The sequence below is a fragment of the Macaca fascicularis genome, chromosome 11 (genome assembly GCF_037993035.2).
Source record: "Macaca fascicularis isolate 582-1 chromosome 11, T2T-MFA8v1.1".
In the NCBI taxonomy this organism is placed as follows: Eukaryota; Metazoa; Chordata; class Mammalia; order Primates; family Cercopithecidae; genus Macaca; species Macaca fascicularis.
The window spans coordinates 30,320,053-30,341,197 of NC_088385.1; the positions used below are offsets into that span (position 1 = coordinate 30,320,053).

Consider the following 21,145-nt stretch of genomic DNA (forward strand, 5'->3'; position numbering starts at 1 on the left):
CTGGGATTAGTGTGTATATATGGGCCATATATGAAGCCAGCTGTAGGAGAAAGCAGAACGGACAGATACTTACCTGATGTGATTTGATGGGTTGTTGAGAAATTCCATGATGAAAATCCACACCCCCATTCATTCCTGAAATTCCATAGTCAGTAATGCATTTTATTTCACTGTTAAGCACCTGCCTTTTCTGAAGCTTTTTTTTTTTTTAAATAAAAAATGCCCTCATGAAGGATATACATTAAGTTCTTGCAGCCTTGGAGCTGATCCTTTTGCTTCCCTGTTTGATTAAACATCTGGGGTTAATGAATCCTCAAAAGGACAGATAGAAGGAAGGAAACAGCCATATCCGTACATCACAATTTTGTCTAGGACTGGCCCTGACTCTGTATGCATTTGTAAAACACGTGTGGCAATAGCTCTTGTATTTAACTGGCAGACATCTTGCTTCCTCCTTTAGATGCAGGTAGTTCTGAGGTATTTGAAGAGAGGGCATCTCAAAAGGAACTTGCACTGTTCTTAAATATTCTTTTAGTACCAAAATATATTTTATTACTGTATCATAGTGAGGATATATGTGCCCTTATATACTAATGGGAATTTTCCCCTAAGTATGAGTTATTCAAGAGATAAGAGAATCAGAAATGCAAGTCTGAAAAATAATGTATGTATTTCTACTTATTTTATACAACTTGTTCCTGTTGGACAATAAAATAATAGATTGTGGGCATTTCCAATTTTTTTTACCTTAATGACAAAATATTGCAAAACCATGGTTCATTCATTTACTCAACAAACATTCATAGAGAACCTACCATGTGCTACTACTACTTTGTGCTATAAGAATTAATGATGGTGGCTTCAGCGGAAAAATTAGTCATCAGGGAATATTTGAGGTTGTCCAGTAACTGAGGAAGGAAGGGAGAGAAGGGTGGAGTACTGGATGGGGACGAAGGAAGGAGGAGGATAGGAGAGAAAGGATGGATGGAAGGAAGTCCTTAACACATGTTTTGTTGTTTTTAATTTTACTCATGTTATCTAGTTTAATGTTTTTTATATACTCAGCCATTTGCCACTTTTATTTTTTCTGATGCGCTATAATTTTCACTTGTCATTTTTGTATTTGCTTCTTTTCAGTATAAAAGAACGTGTGGATCAGTTTGCTAAGTACATTCAAGATTTGAAGAACTGAAATAAATCAGCATTAAACCTGCTTTTTAAAAACGTAAGTGAACTCACATCTGGCCATGGTTCATTTCAGACCTCTCTAAAGCCTGCAATTACTTCTCAGTGTGTGTGAATTTTTTTCCAGTAGTAAAGTTACTTGACTCTAGTGAGTCTACTAATTAAGTCTAGGAGTGTTTGTATCCACTCCCCCTTTTAAAACCTGTAAATTCTAAGAGTAGCATGAATAACATAGGTGGCTGTAGGACTTAGACGTGGCAGGCAATGAGCAAATCTTCATTTGGCACTGAGAAGGAAAACACAGATGACCTGGTAGTATATAAAATAAAAAGCATAGCCCTCTTCTCGAGTCCTTCATCACTCTCCACCTCACAGACCATTTCACCACCTTATCTACACCAGTGAGAATTGCTAGTTGACCCATTAATGACCCAGTAGGCTTAGAATATGAGGCATTCGTTTCTCACAAGCATATTTACCCACTTCCTCCCTATTTCTCTTGCTCAGTAATAATAACTACTATTTATTGAGCTTCTATCAAGTAACAAGCATTTGATTAATTTGATTCCATATTCATTCCACAAATAGTGTTTCTGAATGCTTGCCGTGTGCCAGGCATGGCCCTGACACTACTTATTACCTTATCCTCATGGCACCCTTTCAGGGTAGGAGTTAACACTTCAGTGATCTGGATGAGGATATGAGAGAGGTAAGGAGCATGCTGACGGTCACCTAGCCAGTGAATGTGAACTGTCTGACTTTCTCTGATTTGCCGTATCCTAAAGCATGTTTAGATGGTTTTCCTGGCATGGATGTCAGTAAGAGATTGGAACCCCCTGGATCGTATTCATAATAGGAATGTGATTCTCTTCCTTTTAAACCTTGGCTGCAGTCACAGAAAGGAAGGAAGTTAGAGAAACATCCTGTCACACAGCTTTGGTACCTGTGTGGGGAGCTAAGAGATCTGATGTCCAGTTCCAGTCCTTTCATGAATTTCCTCTGTGTCCATGAGTTCCTAATGTCCATGGGAAACAGTTGATCTTATGCCAACCAAAGGGCACGGACCAGATGCTTTCAAGGGTCTGTCTCAGTCAGCTCTTTGCTGAAGGACCTTATGCATGGAGGAAAGTGCATACATCATTAAGTGGATAGCTTGAGGGAATAAATGTCACAAAGTAGACACACTTCTTCAGTCAGCACCTTGATTAGTAGAAAATTACCAGCACCCCAGAGCCTTCCTCCCCTCATGCTCCAGGAGCAACCAATATCCTGCCTTGTGATGCCTTTGTTTAGTTTGTTTTTATGAATATAATCATACAGTGAATATTCTTTTGTGTCGACCTTGTTTTGCTTATTATGTTTGTGAAATCTACAATATTATATACAATATTTTTTGCATTCTCTTTGCTCTCATGCTATTCAATTGTATACCTATTTTACGATTGCTGGACATTTAGATAGTCTCTTGCTTGGGCGTATTACTAATAGTGCTGCTATGAATGTGTTGTGCATATCTTTTGGTGATGATTCTATTTTGTTTGTTCAGGGACTAAAGTAATTTTAATTCATGGCACTTCGGAATGATGTTGAACTTTAGGTAGCCAAGTGATTTGTCTGCTTCAATGTGATGTTCCAAGCTGCTTACTCAACAGGAAGATGGTTTTGTAGATTACTTTTGTGGGGTGTGGCCAGGTGGAAGCCCTCTCTGCTATGTGAGTGTTGTGTTGGGGCTTATTGCCCTGGCAGAGAAGGGTCTCAGTTGCATGGTACAGGAAGGGACTATGTAGGGGAAGAGGAAATACATCCAGAAGAGAGATGTGTCTGGATTCCCATAGAAACTGTCAGGATATCTTAACAATCAGATCAAGAACCTGGAAAAGTAAGAGCCCCAGGGAAGACTGAGCTTATGAGACCCGATGAGTCTAGGGAGACGAATAGAGAAAGAAAAATGGAGGCAGGCCTGAGCTCAGAAGGAGTTCTCAAAGAATTTTCTGAACAAATTCATTAAGCCTAACTTGTTTTAAGGAAGTTTTGAAAAACCAGTCCCTAAAAGTATGAATCTTGAGTCAAGAATAAACTTAAAAGTATAGAACTAGGAAAAAATGTATTTTCCCAAACAAATACAGGATGTGAGCACGTGGACTTTGCCTCAAGACCTTTCTGCATTCAGATCACAATTCCACCACGTTCTTGTCTCATGACCTCTCTGGGTCAGCTTCCACATCTGTAAAATGGATTGGTAAAATGTCCACCTCTAAGATGCCCCCAAAATTTGCTGTAACAATTGACTACAATAGTGTTAGTAGTGTGCTTCAGGGCACATAGACCTGGCACTAAAAATGATAGTCATTATATTTCTCATTCTTGTTACTAAGATTACCCATTTGTATCTGATACTTTATGAGAGTTTTCAGATCACTTTTTAAAAATAGGAGATTTTGGTTTTTAATTTCAGTGTAGTGAATACTAACAAAAAAGATTTTTCTACTTGCCTCACTTTAGACTGAAACTCAGAGGAAGGATGAAAGGAAATATTTGTCTGTGTGTCCTTGGCATGTCCCTCCCCAGGGTGAGTCAGTGAAGACACTCTTGGTTTTCGGCACTGGTTTACTTGTTCAAAAAGAGACCAGTGGAGCTGAGATTTATAGGAAAGTAGGGTCATTTTGCACAAAGGAAATTTGTAATTGTATATATTATACTTTTTTTTTTTTTTTTTAAAGAGACAGGGTCTCGGTTTGTCGCCCAGGCTGGAGTACAATGGTGCGATCCTTGCTCACTGCAGCCTTGAGCTCCTGGGCTCAAGTGATCCTCCCACCTCAGTCTCCTGAGTAGCTGGGACTACAGGCGTGCACCATGCCCGGCTAGTTTTTGAATTTTTTGTGGAGACAGAGTCTTGTTTTATTGCCAAAGCTGGTGTTGAACTCCTGGCTTCAAGTGATCTTCCCACCTTGGCATCCTACAGTGCTGAGATTACAAATGTGAGCCACTGCTCCCAGCTGTACTTTCAGTCTTAGGTGTTCTGGGAACTGGCAAATATATGAAATTTCATTTGCCTAAGAGTGCAAGCAATACCCTAGTCTCTCCTCTGTGCCAGTGGTCCTTGAGTTCATGCATGACAGTGGTGAATGCTGTCTGGTTATACCATTTTTGAGGCTGAATGGACCCAGGTACAAGAATGAGGTGGGAGCTCCTTGTCCAGCTTCATCTCTGTCTTCTCTGCATTAGGCCAAGGAAGGTTGTGGGGCGGTAGGGTTAGCTGTTCACTCAAGCCTGCCTGTATCATCACTCCACCCTGTAGTGCAGTGGTTTGTAAGTAGACAATTTGTAGCCACTGAGATAATGTCATCCCCAAAGAAAAGCATCTACTATGGATTTAGCCTTTGCACCATTTTCTCTGTACCCTTTTTGCAGTCTTTATCACTTTCATTGTTATGTGGGGAGTGGGGTTTTCTATCTCCTGACTGTCTTTTGTGAACTAAATCTTATTTTATGCCATTTGTACTAAAAATTATAAAAATGCTGTTTGGGGATGGCAGTCTTATTTGGAATTGTGTCACATGTTGTTTGTTTTGTGCTTAATTGGTTCATGATAACTTGCACAATATGTAAATGATATTGTTTTCATCATATAACTCACAAAATGTTTTCCTTTCCGTTTTTTTTCTTTAGTGCTTTCTTCTTTTCCTACCAAATACCTAGGCTCACTTTTACCATCAGATAGAGATTTAGTTGGGCTTTTAGAACTCTCCCTTCAAGCAGATGCCTTGCGTGTGTGTGTGCCTGTGTGTGTGTGTGTGTGTGTGTCTGTAGTTTGTGGGCTGTTAGAAGCTATTTGCTCATCTTGTCAAAGCCATAGCAGTCTTTTCATTCTCAGTTGCTTTGCTTTCTCCTCACCTCTTAGGAAATTGGCAGCCAATGACTTTGATTTTTTTTCCTCTATGAGACAGATATGCTGGTGTATAACTGTAGACAGAGGAAGAGTTTGCACATTTAGCAAACGATCAAATAAGTGGCGTGTGGATGTGTGTGTACATACATGCTGGCTCTATAACTGAACAAGTGGTGTTTTTTCTCTCAAGTCTCCATGCATTTATACATTTAATTAGGAGGCTCAAGTATCTGTGATGCCTTTTAGATATATAGCCTCAACAGTTTTTTAAGAAGGGGGAAGAGGGTCCAAGACAATTTTTACTCTTATTTAGTGGATGTGTGGTTTAATGTTATGATACGTTGGGGAAACCTGGGTTCTGACTCCGTCGTTTCAGTGAGCCATGATTTCCCATTGTTTCAGGAGTAGAGAAGTCGGGGAAGGGATCTCGATAGTTCTTAAATCTATTATTTAGCAGTAGCTCAAGGCTGTGTGCATCATAATCAAAGAAACGAGATTGGGTCTCCTGGGTGTGGTCTGCATTCCTTCTGTACTGTAGCTGTTCTAGTCTTCTGGTCAAATCATAGCTCAGAGCTGCTTCAGCCGAGAGGAGACTTAAATTAGGGATGTGCAATTTACAGCCATTGTAGCAGGATCCATTTAGTCCGTAGGCAGAAGATAACATGTGTTCTCTCTGTAGAAATGATAGCAGCTTTCAGATAGAAATAGCCCTGAGAGTTTCTTGTGACTATTACCTTGAGCTGAGGTGTAATCCCTTACCAGTGGTGGAATCCTAAGTACAATACAACAGTTAATTGTCTTCTGTGTTCTCATCTGTGGTTCAGAACACAAATTCTTACTGTTCCATCAGCTTTTCTTGCTTATTGTTTGTTTTTTACCTAATTCCTTTATTGTTGTAGTAGTAGTTATATGCTTGGCTTGACATAGTTAGGCTATTTGATATTGTGGTATTAAGATATTTTCGAGGAAAAGGTCATCAGCTGTCTTTCTGGGCTATTCTGGGCATTTTGTACTCTATTTTGGATCTACGTTTTCTTGCTCTTGATTTCTGATTAGCTGTTCTTCCTCTTTGCTTTGGCCTCTCAACTTGCTTGGAAGCTTTTCAACAAATCTGCTCTTGGATGACTGCTTTGTTCGACAAATAAACATTATCTCAACCTTGGGGAAGAGTTAAGAAGACACAGGATGGAACACTCTGTTAGATGCTTCTGGTTCTAAGCATGGAATTCCTGGAACAGAGAAGCTAGCTTCCAATACATTGATGTCCGGAAGTTGTTTTCCTGCTTGAGGAGGTCACATTTCTACCAAGAGAAATGTGAATTCTGAGGCATTTTCAAAAGTTTTGGATGATTTGGTGAGATTTAAATTGTCTTATTTTTGATAAATTTTTATAAATTAAAGAATGCATTATTCACTTAGAAGAGTGGGATTTTTGATTCTTCGTGGTGTACATTGGTCTTACCTGAGGTCGCACACAGGCCTTTCAATGCAATTGGGCCTACTGTGTGGTTGGGAGAGTTGAAAGCCAAGTATCAAGCAGGAAATAAGAGTAGTAGATCTTAAAGCATTAGCATTCTCATAAGCAAAAACAGCAACACCCAGGAAAAATCCATTTACTTTTACCCACAGTCCCCCTGGCCTGTGGACCTCTTTTCTTCTCTTGTTAGCCAGCAATCTCTTCTTTGCAAGACTGTGGGTAATTCAAGGGGGACAGAAAAGGACAGAAAACACCAAGTGCCTCTATCCAGAGGGTGACTTTTGTTTCCTCACTTTGTGGCCCCACTGAATTCTCAGAAGGTAAAGCTGAAAGAACTCAGAGTGTATGGCTGGGTTTTTGCACTCTTTACCTGATAAAATCAGTTGATTCTTGTCTTTTGTGGTAGTTGTGCTCTGACGTGATTGTGAACGCTGAATGACCAAATACTTTTCCTAGGGGAAATGCAGAGGGAGGTTCCTGTGAGCCTTTGACCACAGCGTTTTTGCCAACTGATCAATACAGAACCTTGTTTTATGTGTGTTTCTGTTTAGACATAGACACTGTTTTCACGTATGTTGTTGAGTCATTAACACTGACACACACCCAACAGCTTTGTAACTCAGGCCTGAAGGAAGCTGACCTCACACACTGGTTTCATCCTTGAGGCACGGCCTCGTTGCCTCAGGAGCACCAGGCAGCCCTTCCACACTGTGCGTGGAGCCATTTTCAACAGTACAACGATTGATGACAAGCACAAACATGTGAACAATGTGAAAAATGTGGCACAGAACAGACCATGTAAAGGACACTTTATGGCAGGAGGGCTGAACTGATGCAGGAAAGTGGAGCATTGCCTTGTTCAACCTGAGCTGGGAACTCCGCGAGGCTGACTCGGAATTCTCGCTCCTTTGCATGTGTCCGTGAATGAGTGTGAAGGTACTTATGTGGGAGTTGCAAACAAATTTTAGCAAGTGGGCCAATTCGCATGTGTCAACTGCATAACAGAAGCAAAGCAATCCCAATTATTATGATAGGAAACTTTCTTGGTCCCACTGTGTGGTTCATGTAGAAAACCAATCATTTAAGGTAAAAATGAACTGTAAGCTGGTGTCGCCAGACCAATGTCCAGAAGATGTTTTTAAATAGGCTCTTGTGAGATGAAGACAGGCAAGGAAAATGTGCCCAAGAAATTATCATTTGTTGTTGAACAAATGATAATTAGCTGTGCTGCCAGGCTTTGAACATTTAGAGAAAGGGAACAACGTCATGTATCCCCATGTACTTGGCATAAAAGGTAATAATGGCCAGCACCTAGGGGCATCTCAGCAAGTGAATGAATCCTAAATAAATGAATGAAAGAGCAGGGAGAATTCTTAGTGATGCCTGATGGCCCACTGTAGGGCACCTTAGGAGTCTCATGCATCGTTTTAGCCTAGATATATCATTTCCTGCCCACTGTGATCCTTAAATTAACTTGCATAAATGTGCATCAACAGGCAGAAACAGTAGTGTCTGACTGTGAAAGGAAATCATGTGACACAGAGGTTATGTATCATGCTCATTTTTATGCACAGCCCCTAGCACGTTAATGTTCATTAAATGGATTTGAATGAATGAATGAATTTAAATATTTGGAATGCTTAGAAATGCAATGGCTTTTAAAAACTTTAAAAATTTAAAACAGAAGTGACTTTGTAAATCACTTTGTACTATAAGTCTGTACTCAGAGAATTAGAAAGATGTGGATATTCTTTTGTTAACTAGCTTTGTCTATTGTATGAAACTGAGCTTTTCCACTCAGGAAACATCTACGCTGTGCTGTGTGCTGTGTCTCCCTGCACCCCCCTCATATAAATATCCAGGGACGAGAGTTAATTAAAGTAGAAGCTAGTTAGGTTTTCTGAAAGGAAATGACATTCAATTTCAGATATTATCTGTTTAAATTATTTCCTGCAGATGAACTGTTCGTTTTACGAATTATTTATCATGGAGCTAGTGTGTACATGAAACTGGGCCAGGAGCTTTGGAGCATGCAAAGATAAGCAGAACATAGGGGCTTTTGTCTAGTGCGAGGGAAAGACATAAGTGCACATTTTTGTAAGTCTGGATAAAATGTACACTAACTACAGGTAAAAGTGAAGTGCTGTGGTGGCATAAGGAAGAGTGAGGTTAATTCCATCCTGCTGTGTTCTATGGAGGAGCTTCAGTATAACCTGGGTCTTGAATGCCCATTTGGGAGTGGATGGGCAGCAGGGTAGACTGGAGAAGTAGCACATTAGGGCAAGAAGAGGTAACAGCATAGGCAAAAGGACTGGAGCATGAAGGTACAAGGAGCAAGTAACATAAAGGTTCTGGAGTGTGAGGGGCAGTGGGGGAGTATTGTGAAATAAGACTAGAAAATTGCCTCAGGATCCGATTATAGAGAGATTTAATGGTAGTTTGCTTGAACTTTATTCTGTAGTCATTAGGAGCAATAGCAGATATTAAAACAGAGGAATCGTGTGACAGCAACTAGCAGCAGGTAAAATTTGTAAGCACTCGTTATGTGCCAGGTACTAATCCTTACCACAGCCCTTTGAGGCTAATACTATTAGTATGGCAGTTTGTAGATGAGGAAACAGCACAGAGAAGTTAAGTAACTTCCCCAGGATCCACAGCAAATAAGTGGTGGACTGGGAATTGAAGCCAGGAAGTCAAACTTAAGACCTTGGGTTTTTAACCTGGGATTGAAGAATAAGATTCAGAGAGTCTTTGAACTTTTTAAATTATTTTCAAAGCGGTCAGTATATATGAATATGTGCATTAGTTTAAGAGAGAATCTATGGCTTTAATCATATAAGAGATACATGCTTAAAAATGTTCATAAAGACTATATAGGCCAGGCATGGTAGCTCATGCCTGTAATCCCAGCACTTTGGGAGGCCAAGGTGGGCAGATCACTTGAGGCCAGGAGTTCCCGACCAGCCTGGCCAGCATGGTGAAACCCTGTCTCTGCTGAAAATATAAGAGTTAGCCTGTGTGGTTGTGTACGCCTATAGTCCCAGCTACTTGGGACACTGAAGCATGAGAATCACTTGAACCCAGGAGGCGGAGGTTGCAGTGAGCAGAGATTGTGCCACTGTGCCCCAGCCTGGGCGACAGAGTGAGACTCTGTCTCAAGAAAAAAAAAAAGACTATAAGAGCACCCTCAGAAGTCCCGCAGAATGCACAGTACATTATATAGTGACTATGCCTGTTCTTCTTGTTAGGTAGGAAGAAGCAGAACAATCTGTCACTGCTCTAAATAAAAGAAAATGCCCAAATAATTTGAAGAAATTATTAGTATTATAAGTGTCAGGCTGTTCTTGATTTGTGAGAAACAGAAAGTTTAAAAGACGATATTTTGAAGGTAGACATCAGATATTCAGGCTTTGAAACTTGCAACAATTTGAAAGGGCAGAGGACCTATCTCCCCATTTGGCAAAAATTATTCTTTTTAATCTCAGCAAAAGCTAGATAAACTCATGAAATCTTACATCTTCTGGAAAAATACCTAGATGCTACTCTGCTTTCAACTGAACCAATTTGCCTTTTTACGGTTAGGACTTGAAGGATGAATATTTACCAATCTATGAGACTGAAAATTCTTTGCAGCCAGCTGTGAACCCAAAGGCAGGTGCCAGGATGAATGAAGAAATCCAGATTAAAGAATTGCCCAGTTTAGATCACTTGAGAAATCAAATTAGTATCTAGGTTTTATTTAGAGTAAATGTTTTAATGTTTTAAATATGTATGATATCATAAGATATTTGATAAGATATTACTGTCGGCCGGGTGCAGTGGTTCACGCCTGTAATCCCAGCACTTTGGGAGGCCAAGGTGGACGGATCACGAGGTCAGGAGATCAAGACCACCCTGGCTAACACGGTGAAACCTGGTCTCGACTAAAAATACAAAAAAAAAATTAGCCGGGTTTGGTGGCGGGCGCCTGTAGTCCCAGCTACTCGGGAGGCTGAGGCAGGAGAATGGTGTGAACTCGGGAGACGCCAGCCTGGGGGACAGAGTGAGACTCCATCTCAAAAAAAAAAAAAAAGATATTACTGTCATACAAGTGTAGCAGATGTAACACTTTAATAGAGATCTGTACTACTTACTTACTAGAGTTTTTCTTTATATTTTCGCCATCTTTGTTTTCTCTCTGTCTTTTTTTTCCTGGACTATTTGAAAGTAGGTTGCAGATATCATGACACTTCTACCCTTAAATATTTCAGCCTAAATTTCCTAAGAACCTAGTCCACATTCAAAACCAAAATATCCTTTACTGTATTTTTTGTTTTGCTTTTGGTTTTGATCAAAGATTCCATCAAAAATCACAAATAGCAATTGGTTGTCATGTTTCCTTCATCTCTTTTATGAACTGTCTTGTCTCCCTGTCTTTTTTGTGTTTCATTGTGTTAACATGTTTTAAAAGTCAAAGACAGTTGTCTGGTAAAATATCCTATAGTCTAGATTCATCTAACTGTTGGTGTCCTCATAATTAGATTCAAATTAAACATTGCTAGCAAGTGTACATTGCTTCTCTTCAAAAGGTGTATAATATTAGCTAAGCTAAGTTTAATCACTTGGCTAAGTTGGTGTTGACCAGACCTCTCCATTGTAAAGGTGCCTAATCCTCCTGATGACTAAGAAGGCACCTGCGGGGTAATCTTAGAGACTATGTGCATGTTTTTTCCCTGACAGTGATTCACTCAATGGTTTTAGCATCTATTTTTGATCCTTATATGAATCAATTATTAAGTTGTTGGTTGCAATATGGTACTAACTTGATTTCTAAAGTGATTTTACTGAAGAAAAATTCTCCTTTCCATCCCCATGCCCTGCTTGAGGAAAATCTTGGCCCCAAAGATGCATGACAGAAGGATCGATGAAAGTGAAACTTGAAAACAACTATCCGAACACACATTAGCTATGAAGATGTTTGAAGGGTTTTCTTTTCCTTTCTGAGTGGGTATGTGGGAAACCTCTACCCTAGGGTGAGAGCTCTTTCTTTTAGAGATTTGTACTTAAAATAATCTTTATTGATGCAGGTGAGGAAAAACTAAATAAATTGCTATTTTGGTTTTCTTTTGGAGTGAGAGAATTTAGTAGTAATGAAATGAATTTTCTTTCAGTGCCACAATCTGAAAAGCTATGGTGTATACCATACCATTTGAAAATGTCTTAGAAGTAGTTCCTTATAAAGCATATTATATTGAAATCAAATGGGCATTAAAACCATGGAATTCCTTTGAAAGGTGGAATAAAGCGGAAATTGTTTTGTCCTGGTACTTCTTGATCTAGGCTAATAATCCTTTGGGGGAATTTATCCTGAGGCTTTTTACTCATTCTGCTCATGACTGGCTCACTCAGTGAGTGTTATCTGATGAAGATCTTATTTCACTTCTGAAAGCACAGCGTTGTTCTATTTGTTTGAGGTATTAGTAGGTGGCAGGAAAAGATTGACTCCAGGCATTGCAATATAAAACCCACCCGTCCATCTTGAAATTGGAGATTGTCCTGTATGCTATATAAGTTCTCCTACTTGCAATGTAGAATGAGGAGACATATTTTTGAAGCAATTAACTGTTCCTTCAAAATTTTCTTTATTGTTAGTGTAAGGACTTTAGCACTCTCTAGGAAATCGTTTATAACTCGCTTCATTTTTCTTTTGTTTCATAAGAGGATTTTAGACACTGTTCTTGTGGCCAGTTAAACTTGGACCCATGCATCCTCTTGAGCCGTGAATTTTCTGGTCTCAAAGACCCGGGCTCAAGTGATCCTTGAGTCTTGGCCTCCCAAAGTGCTGAGATTATAGGCATGAGCCACCACTCCTGGCCAATAACGTATTTGACACTATAATGAAGAGATACTGAGATATTTCTTATTTTAAAATACTTTGTCCTGCTTTCTAATATATAGCGTGACACTCAACCTCAAAGGGCATGGAAGGCTTACTTTATTGTAAAGGCTTGAGGGGACATTGCTTAAATTTTAGGGACAGGTTCATACCTGCCAAGCAGGTTTATAAAACACTGATGAATAAACACCAGTTTGTCAGAAATCTTACTAAAGAACAGTGCATCTTAGTCCGTGTAGACAGTCTTCTAAAGTATTTTGGTGGAGTTTGTCCTAGAGCTTAATTACCAGAGTAAGAATTAAAATAAGAAAACTGGTTGCAAGTCTCTTGAGAGTAAGAGATGTCCTCTTTCTTTCAGGCCTATCACAGCGTCTAGTCTAAAGCAACAGTAACGCTCCAGGCATATTTGTTCAATTAAATTTTCAATTTAGTTTCTGAATTCCTTTAGTCTTAATAGATTTCTCAATTGACAGGTGGCCATCTCGCTTGACTTCTACTTGATGGCCATGTTCTCTTCTTGTCTGCCTCCCTTTTCATTCCTATTTCTGACCCTACTGATCAGTCTCTTTTGACTTAAAGAATAGCAAAGCTGTTTTATTTCACTTTTTAAAATTTATATAGACAGGATACTTTAAAAACATTTAAAGAATTACATGGAGTCAGAGAGATAGATTACTTTGTACTAAACACTGTGTTAGGATTTTGGGTTTTTTTTGTTTTGTTTTTTGAGATGGAGTCTCACTCCATTGCCCGGGCTGGAGTGCAGTGGTGCCATCTCGGCTCGCAGCACCCTCTGCCTCCTGGATCCAAATGATCCTCCTGCTTCAGCCTCCTGAGTAGCTGGGATTACAGGCCCCTGCCACCATACCTGGCTAATTTTTGTATTTTTAGTACAGACAGTGTTTTACCATGTTGCCCAGGCTGATCTCAAACTCCTGACCTCAACTGATCTACCCCCCTCGGCCTCCCAAAGTGCTGGGATTACAGGTGTGAGCCACCGCGCCCAGCCCAGTGTGTTAGGATTTGCAATATAAAGGAACCAAGACCTGGTGCTTGCCTTTAGATCTCACAGTCTACAGATAAAATAGATCTATAAAGATGGCTGAAAAGTACAGGTCATGGCAAGAAGGTGGCAGGGCAGGGACTAGGGGACAGCAAAAGGAGGGTCATGATCCCTTTGCCTGAGGGATCAGTAATGCCCAATAGTAACCCTAGAGCAGGATCTTTAAGGATGAGTTTCCCAGGCAGTCAGGAAATGGAGAGGGAAATCCCTATGGTTCTGTGTGTTGGCTGCAGTGAGGAGCAAGAGGGTCCCCTTCGGGAACTTAATGAGTATAGATTTTTAAAGTATCTGGGAGAAGAGAAAGGCAAGGCAAGGCAGATGTTACTAGATGTGGTAGACATGCCAAGTTTGGGAAGGAGGTGTATGGGTTGGATCTAGAGGGAAGCAGATAGAAGTTGGGGAACAGGAAACCTTTTACAACCAACCTCCCCATGCTGAGTGGATTATTACTTCATTAGAACTCAGTGTTTACCCACTATACAGTATTATCACTCATACTCTTTATAGTCATATGTTTGCCTGACTTTATCTCTTAAATAAGTCACTTGAGCCTAAAGATTGAGGGATTTTGTTTTGACAAGCTAGAAAGGTATCTGGCACTCCTATTTGCTAAATATATGTAGAAGGAAGGAAGAAGAGAGGAAGGAGAGGGATAAGGGAATTGAAATTGAGGAAAGGAAGGAATTTGAAACTGAAGAGTCATGTGCTTTGCCACATAAACTCTGAAGGTCACACAGGACGGTAGTGCCAGCAGAAGAAGGAGGATGTTGAGTGAACCTGTGGTTGAATGAAGAGGATGGTAGAAATGCTGGGGAGGTGAGAGTCAGGACAAGAAGGCTGAGGGCAGCCTTCCTCAAAGAAGTTGACATTTAGTGGAATGTTCAATGACAATTGCAAAGGAGTTTCAGAGGGCAGAATGGAATGGGTTGGGAGAGGACTTGGTTAAGATTTGATGAAAACTCTGAACTTTTGGTAAGTACTGCTCTGTGTGGGAAATGTTTCAATGAGAATTGACTCTTAATTAACTCTCATTCTTAGATATCCCTTGAACAAGTTCTCCGGAGAGTTCCTCAGGAGAATGTCTACTTGCAACAACAGTAATAATATTTATCAAGTGCTTGTATTACCTCATAAACTCTCACACTAACCCTGTGAGGTATGTATTATTATCTTCCACATCTTTTGAATGAGGACAGCTAGACTTAGAGTGGTTAAGTGGCGATCACAATCCTCACATGGCATCCCAGGTCCCTGGGGAATATCAGAACTGCTGTCCGATTTCCTGAAATTGAAATTAATTTCCTCGGTGACTCAATATCCACTCCCGCTCGCTCAAGTCCTGCAAGTTCAATCCAAATCATCCTGCCACCATGAAAATCTGACGGGTCACGCTGCTGTCTACTGAAAATGGGGATTTGGGTTAATAATAAAATAGGTTAAAATACATAAAATAGATAAACTAGGGTAAAATACAGTAAGAATGGGTGAGAGGAGAGAAAAATAATACTTGAGTTTAGGAAGCATAATACTACTTAAAATTTCCTGAGAAAGAATTTTCAGGAAATTTTAGACAACACATATGCTTGAAATGTGAGTGAGACATGGGTAACAAGAGCATTTATTTTGTTTATTGAGGAAAAAATAAACTGATGGGGATTATTAATGGAATCCTCATTATGGATTATTTTCAACTTTCCAAAAAGGTTTAAAATCTGTCTATGTGGAATGTCCTAATTCAAGGGTTTCTTTTTTTTTCTTTTTTTTTTTTTTTTTTTTTGAGACGGAGTCTCGCTCTGTCGCCCAGGCTGGAGTGCAGGCGCCTGCCACCTCGCCCAGCTAGTTTTTTGTATTTTTTAGTAGAGACGGGGTTTCACCGTGTTAGCCAGGATGGTCTCGATCTCCTGACCTCGTGATCCACCCGTCTCGGCCTCCCAAAGTGCTGGGATTACAGGCTTGAGCCACCGCACCCGGCCTCAAGGGTTTCTTGAGGTTGAATTCTCTTGCGTCTGTGAAAGAGTCTTTTCCTTGGTGCTGGCCGATGGGGACTCTTGGTGGCCTTCACAGGGTGATCCCTCCTCAGCAGAGGGGAGAGGATACATTGCCTCAGGCAGCTGAAGGCCCACCCAAAGTTCAGGCAGCACTGGGCCTGTGTGTGGGAAGGAGTGTCATCCTTCTCCGGCTGCTCTGACAGGATTGAGATCTCTGGAGCACTTGTCCTTTGGCCTGCAGTTGCCTGGCTTATCATCTGCCAAGAAAATAAAGAATGTGTTAGGTAGGTGTAACCATGACAGCAGCCAACTCAACATTTACTCATTTGTGGAACTCACATCCTTTTAGCAAAAATAGCCCAAGTAGGCCGGGTGCAGTGGCTCACGCCTGTAGTACCAGCATTTTGGGAGGCCGAGGCATGTGGATCACTTGAGGTCAGGAGCTAGACACAAGCCTGGCCAACATGGTGAAACCCCATCTCTACTAAAAATATAAAAGTTAGAGTGGCGGATGCCTGTAATCCCAGCTAATCGGGAGGTTGAGGCAGGAGAATCACTTGAACCCGGAAAGTGGAGGTTGCAATGAGCCGAGATCACACCACTGCACTCCAGCCTGGGCAATGGAGCAAGAATCTGTCTCAAAAAAAAAAAAAAAAATAGCCCAAGTGTCAATGCAAAGTTTCAATGCCCATTAATACTAAATATGTACGTTTTTGGTGGGGAGGGAGACATAGTTGCTAGCCCTTCTCCTTGCTTGCTACCCTCTTGTTTCCCTCAGTGTTCCTCAGTCTTTTCCCTAAAACTCCACCCTGACTCCCTTCCTTGTTATCTGTCTCCCACTGGTTTCACGTCAGACCTCCTGGGACATGCTTCTTGGTGGTCGTATGATTCTGTGGTTCAACTCAGGCCTATCTCTTGCTGTCCTGTGAGGCATCTCTGCTCTCCTCAGCCAGCTCATGTTCCTTAAGCCTTAGAGGAGTCTGTGGGGACTGCATAACATCTTTATTTTCTGGTGGTTTGCACTTGGGCAGGTCTTGACAAGCATCATGTTCTTGATGACTGACCTGAGCCATTTCCGGAGGGGAGCCGCCGGACAGCTGGAAATCTTTGTGAGTCGTTTCAGGAAACACGGCGTCATCATCTTCATCATCTTTCAGATTTTCTAGAAATGTCTGAAACTCTTGCACAAGATTATTCAGTTTGTCAACAGTTTTGTTTTCTCTTTTGGTAACTCATCTATCCACTGGTTGTCTCCATTTAGAAGCCTATTAGCTATTGAGTCTGTGTTGTTGGAGCTGACGTCCACGTCCCAGGCTAGGAAGATGCTTAGTTTGCAAAACTGCTCTGGTTCATCCTGAATTTGGTCTTGTCTCTTCATGCATCTCCTTATCCTTTCAGTCCCCCATGCCCCTTGGATGGGAGGGAGAAAGTGGATGGAAGGATCCTTGGAAGTTGCGTCTTCACAGGAGGTTGTGTCCTCACAGGGGGTGTCCTCACAGGGGAAATAGCCCACAGAGAGGCTCAGGTTGGAATTGGATTTGGAGCTGTAGTACTCTATGTCGCTGTTAGAGGATGAATATGCCATGGAGTTCAAAGGCACAAATCTCTCTCAAGTTGAGAAGCTTCAAAAAAGAAAAGAAGAAAAAAGAAAAAGTAGGTGGGATCAGGGAGAAGAGAATCATGATACTTAAGCAAAAACATTATTCATCTCCCTTTTTTTTTTTTTTTTTAAGATGAAGTCTCGCTCTGTCACCCAGGCTGGAGTGCAGTGGTGTGATCTCAGCTCTCTGCAACCTCCACCTCCTGGGTTCAAGTGATTCTCCTGCCTCAGCCTCCCAAATAGCTGGGATTATAGGCATCCGCAACGACGCCCAGCTAATTTTTGTAGTTTTAGTGGAGATGGGGTTTCACCATGTTGCCCAGGCTGATTTCGAGCTCCTCACCTCAAGTGATCCACCCACCTTGGCCTCTCAAAGTGCTGGGATCACAGGCATGAGCCACCATGCCCAGCCCCATTCCCTTTTCTCTTCAGAACTACCCCGTTTAGATTGAAGTCTTATCCTATTTTTACAATCTCCCAGTGAAGGGCAGAAGAGGCAGCCGTCTACCTTTCAAAACTTACTTCATTGTGATATAATCCTATCTACTAAGCATCTCCACCTCTCATAATTTGTCCTATTACAGTTGTAAGATCTTGTATCATAAAATAAAAAGATCATTATTTAAAATTGGAAAAATATAGAAAAGTATGAAGATGAAAACAAACATGCCATAGTCCCACCTTCTGAAGGTAATAACTATCAAAACATTTTGATGGACTTCCTTATCTTTTCTATTTATATAAACACACACATATATATCTGTACATTTATACAATATATCCACGTATATATATATGTGACTGTGGCTATCATATCAGTTGAAACTGAGATTATTTTATGGCATAGCCTACAACAAACATATATATGGTTACTCTGCAATTTTTAATTACTTCTTGTTAATGACCATTAGGTGGTAGTTATTGTTTTACTAAATAAATCTGTACTAAACCTGCTTTTCCATAAATCTTTGACTATGACTCTTATTTTTCTATGTGTAGGATTAATGGACCAAACATCACAAATATATTACAGTCTTGTGCTAGTTGATACCAAATTACTTTCCAGAAAGGTTTCGCTGTTTAGATGCCCATCCTCCCATCATCTGATCACACTTTTTAGTCTAGCTTTTTCCGTGAAGCCCCGGAAAGCAAGTAGGGCTGGAAGAATGTGCTCACGCGCATGTGCGCGTGCGCGCGCACACACACACACACACACACACACACACACACACGCGTACACGCACGCACGCACACACACGCACGCGCATGCCAACATACATGCAAGACTGTCACACCCTGCCCTGGTGGCTGCCCACATGGAAGAAGTGCTGCTAACTCCTGAGGCAAAAAGGGGAGACATGAGAAATCCTTCACATCCCGAGTCTCAGTGGCTAGAAGTCCAGCTGTCAGAAGTCTGTGTTCTGAGACTGTTGGTTACCATGGCAACAGAAAGACCTGAATTAGATCCAGGAATATGGAGAGAGAAAAGGAAAAAGGGGGATAGAAAGCCGCAGAATCTATCCCTTGGCTTCCAAAATATTCTATGCCCTAGGCTGGGTGCAGTGGCTCATGCCTGTAATCCTAGCACTTTGGGAGGCCAAGGCGGGTGGATCACCTGAAGTCTGGAGTTCTAGACCTGCCTGACCAACATGGAGAAACCCTGTCTCTACTAAAAATACAAAATTAGCCGGGTGTGGTGGCGCATGCCTGTAATCCCAGCTACTCAGGAGACTGAGGCAGGAGAATCACTTGAACCCAGGAGGTGGAGGTTGCGGTGAGCCGAGGTCGCGCCATTGCACTCCAGTCTGGGCAACAAGAGCGACACTCTGACTCCAAAAAAAAATATGTGTGTATGTATGTGTGTATATATATATATGTGTGTGTGTGTGTGCGCGTGTATGTGTGTGTGTGTGTGTATTCTATGCCCATATCATCCCGGGTTGAAGAGGATCCCTCTTGAGGGTAGAAGGACGAATGCATGCAGGTTACTTCTCTCTTGTCAGGTGGCTAAGATGGTTCCCATCCTTAGGAGATTTAGAGCTCTAAATAAGGGACATGGGTATAAACACACACACACACACACACACACACACACACACACAGAGGGAGAGAGAGAGAGAGAGACATGCTTACAAATAGAAAGCAAAAAGCCAAGAAACACTAATCTGACCTAAGAGAACCTCAACCCATTGGAATCTATCAATTTCTAAAGATCTTTTCCAAATATTTGTCTCCATTTCCACTTAACAAGGTTACAGTTAAAGTTTGCCATGACTCACTCTCACGTTTTTCATTGTAGAATTGGCTTAAATTCGTTTGTTCTGTTAAATAAGATTGTTTAAGGAATTCTGATGACATGATAGACGAAATAGGCAGACTTAGAGTTAGAAAGAAGCAGGTTCTGCTACCCAACAGATGCAGCCTGACAGGTGCCCACAGACTGCCCACAACTCCCCTGGGTGACTGTGGACCTGGATTAATCCTGGAGGATGTTTAAGTCAGAAGCAACTTGTTCCCTAGCATTTATTTTGTTTTGTTTTATTATTATGTTTTATTTTTAGAGACAGGGTCTCACTCTGTTGCCCAGGCTGGAGTGCAGTGATGCCATCATAGCTCACTGCAGCCTTAAACTCCTTGGCCTCAAGCAAACTTCCTCAGCCTCCTAGGTAGCTAAGACTACAGGTGTATACCACCATGCCTGGCTAGTTTTCCCTAGCACGTATTTAACACTTAATATATGCCAGGTCTTGTACTAAGCACTTTACATGTGTCATTTGTTTAATCCTCACAGCAACTCAATCAGTTAAGTTTCATCATTTGCCCCATTCAATAGAAGGAGGAACCAAGGCATGAACGGTTGTATAACTCTCTCACATTCCCCGATCATAAACCCAGAACCTAGATTCAAACATAGGTAGTCTGGCTCAGAACCCATATCCTGACCTCTACACACTCTTGTCTCAGGAGGCTGACCACCCACCTCCTCCCTGGAAGATTCCTGGAGGAGCTGATCCAGGCCAAAATGAACCCATGTTCTGGTTCCTTGGAAGAAAATCCTTTGAGGGGAACAGCTTGTTCTAAGAGACTTGCAAGAGGTACATATGGTATGTAGAACTGGCCTAACAATGGTGTCCACATTTGCAGCAGGCCAAAATGAGATTTAAAATTAGCATTTGGCTTCCTCTTTGGCGTAATGGGATCTGGAGTCCTGTCTCTACCTTTTCATAAAAAGTTGGTGACTGCCTTCCAGAACTCTTATGAATATAAGTAGCTTCTTCTCCATGCCACTGGAGTGGAGGCAGGGGAGAAACTGTGTTTTGTCATTACTCATGGAAATGGAACACTTTGAACTGAATATAAACATTTAAGGAAAAATGATTTCCCAGCATAAACCACCAAAGTTTACAGTGATCCTGAGGATAGAAGAGCTTCAAGGGGAGGCAGCCTCAGAGAAAACTTGAAATTTTATGTATTTATTTTTTTTAATTTATTTTTGAGATGGAGTTTCGCTCTTGCTGCCCTGGCTGGAGTGCAATGGCGCGATCTCCAGCTCACTACAACCTCCGTCTCCCAGGTTCAAGGGATTCTCATGCCCCAGCCTCCCAAGTCGCTGGGATTACAGGCATGTGCCACCACATCTGGCTAATTTTTGTATTTTTAGTAGGGACGGGGTTTCTCCATGTCAGCCAGGCCGGTCTCAAACTTCTGACCTCAGGCAATTGGCCCACCTCAGCCTCCCAAAGTGCTAGGATTACAGGTATGAGCCACTATGCCCAGCCAGAAATTTTACTTGCTTATACCATTTCTCTACTGTATATTTGTAGAGATATTGTATTAGTCCATTCTCATGCTGCTAATAAAGACATACGCAAGACTGGGTCATTTATAAAGAAAAAAATGTTTAATGGACTCACAGTTCCATGTGGCTGGGGAGGCCTCACAATCATGGCAGAAGGCAAAGGAGCAGTAAAGTCACATCTTACATGGTGGCAGGCAAGAGAGAGAGCATGTGCCAGGGAATTCCCCTTTACAAAACCATCAGATCTCATGAGACTTATTCACGATCAT

The 21,145-nt window shown here is 41.3% G+C and overlaps 1 protein-coding gene and 1 pseudogene across 50 annotated transcripts in view; one reads left to right on the forward strand and one right to left on the reverse strand.

Annotated features, from left to right (window-relative positions):
• The window catches only part of LOC102119459 (liprin-beta-1), a 176,048-nt gene that overhangs the window by 56,183 nt on the left and 98,720 nt on the right, over positions 1-21,145 (forward strand). For 26 of the 50 annotated variants that reach the window (XM_045364911.2, XM_074006495.1, XM_074006480.1 and 23 more), the window contains one exon: positions 1,138-1,225. The exons of 3 other annotated variants lie outside the window; for them this stretch is intronic. Coding sequence is in view for 17 of the 47 variants with exons in the window: in XM_015430554.3 (XP_015286040.3) it covers positions 20,100-20,181 (82 nt within the window). In the remaining 30 variants the exon portion in view is untranslated. Of the gene's footprint in view, positions 1-1,137; positions 1,226-1,849; positions 1,895-14,527; positions 14,646-20,041; positions 20,182-21,145 lie in introns of all 50 variants that reach the window. 21 more of the 50 variants (XM_015430554.3, XM_074006471.1, XM_015430555.3 and 18 more) reach the window with 3 other exon arrangements.
• LOC102119074 (uncharacterized protein C12orf71-like) lies at positions 15,309-17,173 on the reverse strand (annotated as a pseudogene).